The sequence below is a fragment of the Loa loa genome (assembly GCF_000183805.2).
Source record: "Loa loa unplaced genomic scaffold supercont3.8, whole genome shotgun sequence".
NCBI lineage: Eukaryota > Metazoa > Nematoda > Chromadorea > Rhabditida > Onchocercidae > Loa > Loa loa.
This window is the reverse complement of record NW_018108188.1, coordinates 653,657-656,836: the sequence shown is the minus strand read 5'-3', so window position 1 is coordinate 656,836 and position 3,180 is coordinate 653,657. Positions and strand designations below refer to the sequence as shown.

At 33.8% G+C, this 3,180-nt stretch overlaps 1 protein-coding gene across 1 annotated transcript in view; it reads left to right on the top strand.

Annotated features, from left to right (window-relative positions):
- LOAG_16583 (hypothetical protein) overlaps positions 1 to 3,180 on the top strand; it is a gene marked incomplete at its 3' end in the record, with an annotated part of 16,968 nt that overhangs the window by 1,947 nt on the left and 11,841 nt on the right. Inside the window, exon 3 of the mRNA XM_020449235.1 lies at positions 321 to 414. Coding sequence (XP_020307304.1) covers positions 321 to 414 — 94 coding nt within the window. The remainder of the gene's footprint in view (positions 1 to 320; positions 415 to 3,180) is intronic.

Below are 3,180 nucleotides of genomic sequence, written 5' to 3'. Positions count from 1 at the left end.
TTTATATATATATATATATATATATATATATAATGAAATGTTGAAGTTAAAAAAACTAAAACGTTTAAAGTCTTATGGATTATGCTTTGTTCTAGTGGCTTGTCCAAAAATTTACATATCGCTGCTATTAATTATGGCAACATCTGCCTAGGATTTTGGTCATAGTATTTTCGCTGTTATTGAGAGCATGACTGTTAGAAAAGAATGTTTATCCTCTTCATTTAATATCCACCTTTTAATTTGACTATTCTTGCTTAGCAGTATTTCTCTGTTCTCTACTTTATTTTTATTGTAATTGTTTTACTGTCAAAAATTTACAGATTTGAACAGAGCGCCTTCAACGGATATAATGGGAAGCAGTCCACCAAACCTGACCAGCTCACCACCTCTAGTTAGTGAATTCGAAACAGACAGGTTTGTTTGGTTTCAATTCTTTAAAGTGGTAGTTAATTTTAAAATATATGCATCTATCCGTTGCATATATTTTGGAAAATCGGTTTAGCTATTAGTCTTTAACATTTATTCCTCTTCCTCAACCTTCTTGCCATAGGTATAAAATTAGCATTAGAAATGGACAAATTTCATAATTGTCTATGTCATTTAGTTCTATCTACAGATGAATTGGTATTGATGAAGAATGAGGAGAAATAGTAAATGAGAGTAGTTATCAGATAGTATGTGTGTTCCAAAAGCATGACATCAACAGAGAGTCCATAAGGGTCAATTATATATATGATTCACGCTATTCTTCAATCTAAATATCGATCAGTAGAGTCAGGTCACATTTCCTTTCAAAAACCTTTCTCACATTTTTTCCTTTTCTGTGTTACATTTTTAAGCGAAACTGTCACCCTGTTCTAGAGAAAACTATTATACCAATAGCACATGTTTTCATATCATATTTTTGAATGCAAATGACACGGTCTTACGAGTTCAACCAGTGAAACAAGAAGAAGTCCATCCCATCAGCTATTGATCCAGGCTACATGATGTAATATCGCGTTATATGGGAATCACGTAGTGCTGCTGGCGTATATTTAGGTTTGGTAAGGTCCCTTTTGGAGATCCCTTTTGGAAGCAGACCTGTTTTTACTTTTCTTCTTTGCTTCCTTCCTCATCTTGTAATATCAATAGATCTGAAACGATAGGAGTTTACAAATATTTTATTACTGAAAGGTGGATGACCTTGCAGAATGAAAAGAGCTTACGTAGAGGAGGAGATCATCAAAAGAGCAATTGCGAGGAAAAAGCAGACATTGGAAAGAGAATAGGGCAAGGTATAGAATAAGAAAGGAAGAACAGATGAAGTAGTATGATAATTGAATGGCAATAGATGAGATGCTATAGTAGAAGGGCAGTGAACATTGGAAGGTTATGCATAATAATTTATTTACACATTGCAAGTCACATAACCTCCTGTCTATTTTCCATTATCTGTGATGCTTTTGTAACTGTAGATTGTATGGGAAATCTTTTGGGCGGTAAATATTATGGGACTTATGGTACAAACCTGGAAATGCATTATTTGAACTGTGATTCTCTCTCGAAATTTAAACAGTAATAGGAAACATTTTGATTCTGTCGTTTGATACATACTTTTACAAGAGAGGGAATAATGCAAGTCATGTACACATCATTCGATCGTGCCATATTTGTTGACCACTTGGAAGAGGGTTATATGATACATGCGGTCATTAATTAGTCATGTTATTTGGAATCGTGTTGTGTATTCTCTTCCTCACTTCTTTAAAGTATTCTGTGTGTTTGCATGCAACCATAGTTCCATTACTGAATGTTATTATTTGCGAGGGAAGATTTGGGAAGACTTTACCCATGCTTGCTGCAAACGATACAAATATGGGTGTTTCCTTCCAGTCTACGCAGTGGGTTTTTTAGGTGAAGCACAGCATGTACAGAATTGACCCCACTGTTTGCTCCTAAGTTTATCTGCCAGAACTTAGCGAGCTAGAACGGTGACAGTGAAGTCCTTAAGATTTGAAGTCTCGTTGATTTTGTTCGAGCAACCTTCTCTTAGATGGATGGCCTTACAGAGCTAAACGAGCTCCATCTACCTGATTTTGAAGTTAGAGTTGTCCTTCTCCTAGAATAGTTGCCGGGAGATTAGCAAGCCTATCTTGCCCGTAGACATACTTTTCCAATCTTTCACTTGAGACATGTCTGGCATGGGAGACTTACCGGAGCCATATGCACCGCCATCATAGCTCGCAACCTCATTAGGACATGCATACTTTTCCCCCATAATGAGGAGATGCTCGTAAAAAATTGAGTGAATAATAGGTAAGTGAGAAAATATTAATGTCGAAGAGATTTTGATATCTCGTATAAATTGGAAATTTTAACACTGAAGGGAAATTGGGCTTTTTAGTGCATTGTTTAGATTGGTTCGTTATTAGACTTAGCAAGTCGATCACTTTATTCTCCAGAAATTTCCTTTCAAGTTTTCGAAGAAATATAGTGAATATATTGGGATTTTAGAAATTTCCCAAGATAACCCCGAATCTTAGTCAACATAATCAAATACTACTACACTTGCTATGATCGGAGAACTATTTTCAAGTCCTGTGAATTATATGAGAAGTTTGCTCGAGATTTATTTGTAATAAGCAATTGACTGTTGTAGCGGAAGAACTAGAAAGAGATACAGAAAGGTGGTGGCGGTAATGGTACAAAGATTAAATAGCCATCCAATACCGCATTGCAAATATGAATGGAAACAAGAATTTTATGATAGCTAAACGGGTTGTTTTCAGCACGATGTTTTGACTGATATTTTGGAATGCTAAAATTTTTTTTTAAATGAATGTCAAGGAGAGAACCGGTGACAAGAGGAGACAAAAGGATGGAATAGGCAGAAGAACTGTTCCACTAACACTGCACGAGAGGTTCCAAAGGGCGTTTTTAAGTCACAGTGCGTAAGTCATAAAATTTAAGTGGTAGTAAAGCTTTCTTCCTCTTTCCCGCTCATAATTATTATTATTAGTATTAATATTAATATTAATGTTATTATTAATGTTATTATTAATGTTATTATTAATGTTATTATTATTATTATTATTATTATTATTATTATTATTATTATTATTATTATTATTATTATTATTATTATTATTATTATTATTATTATTATTATTATTATTATTATTATTATTATTATTATTA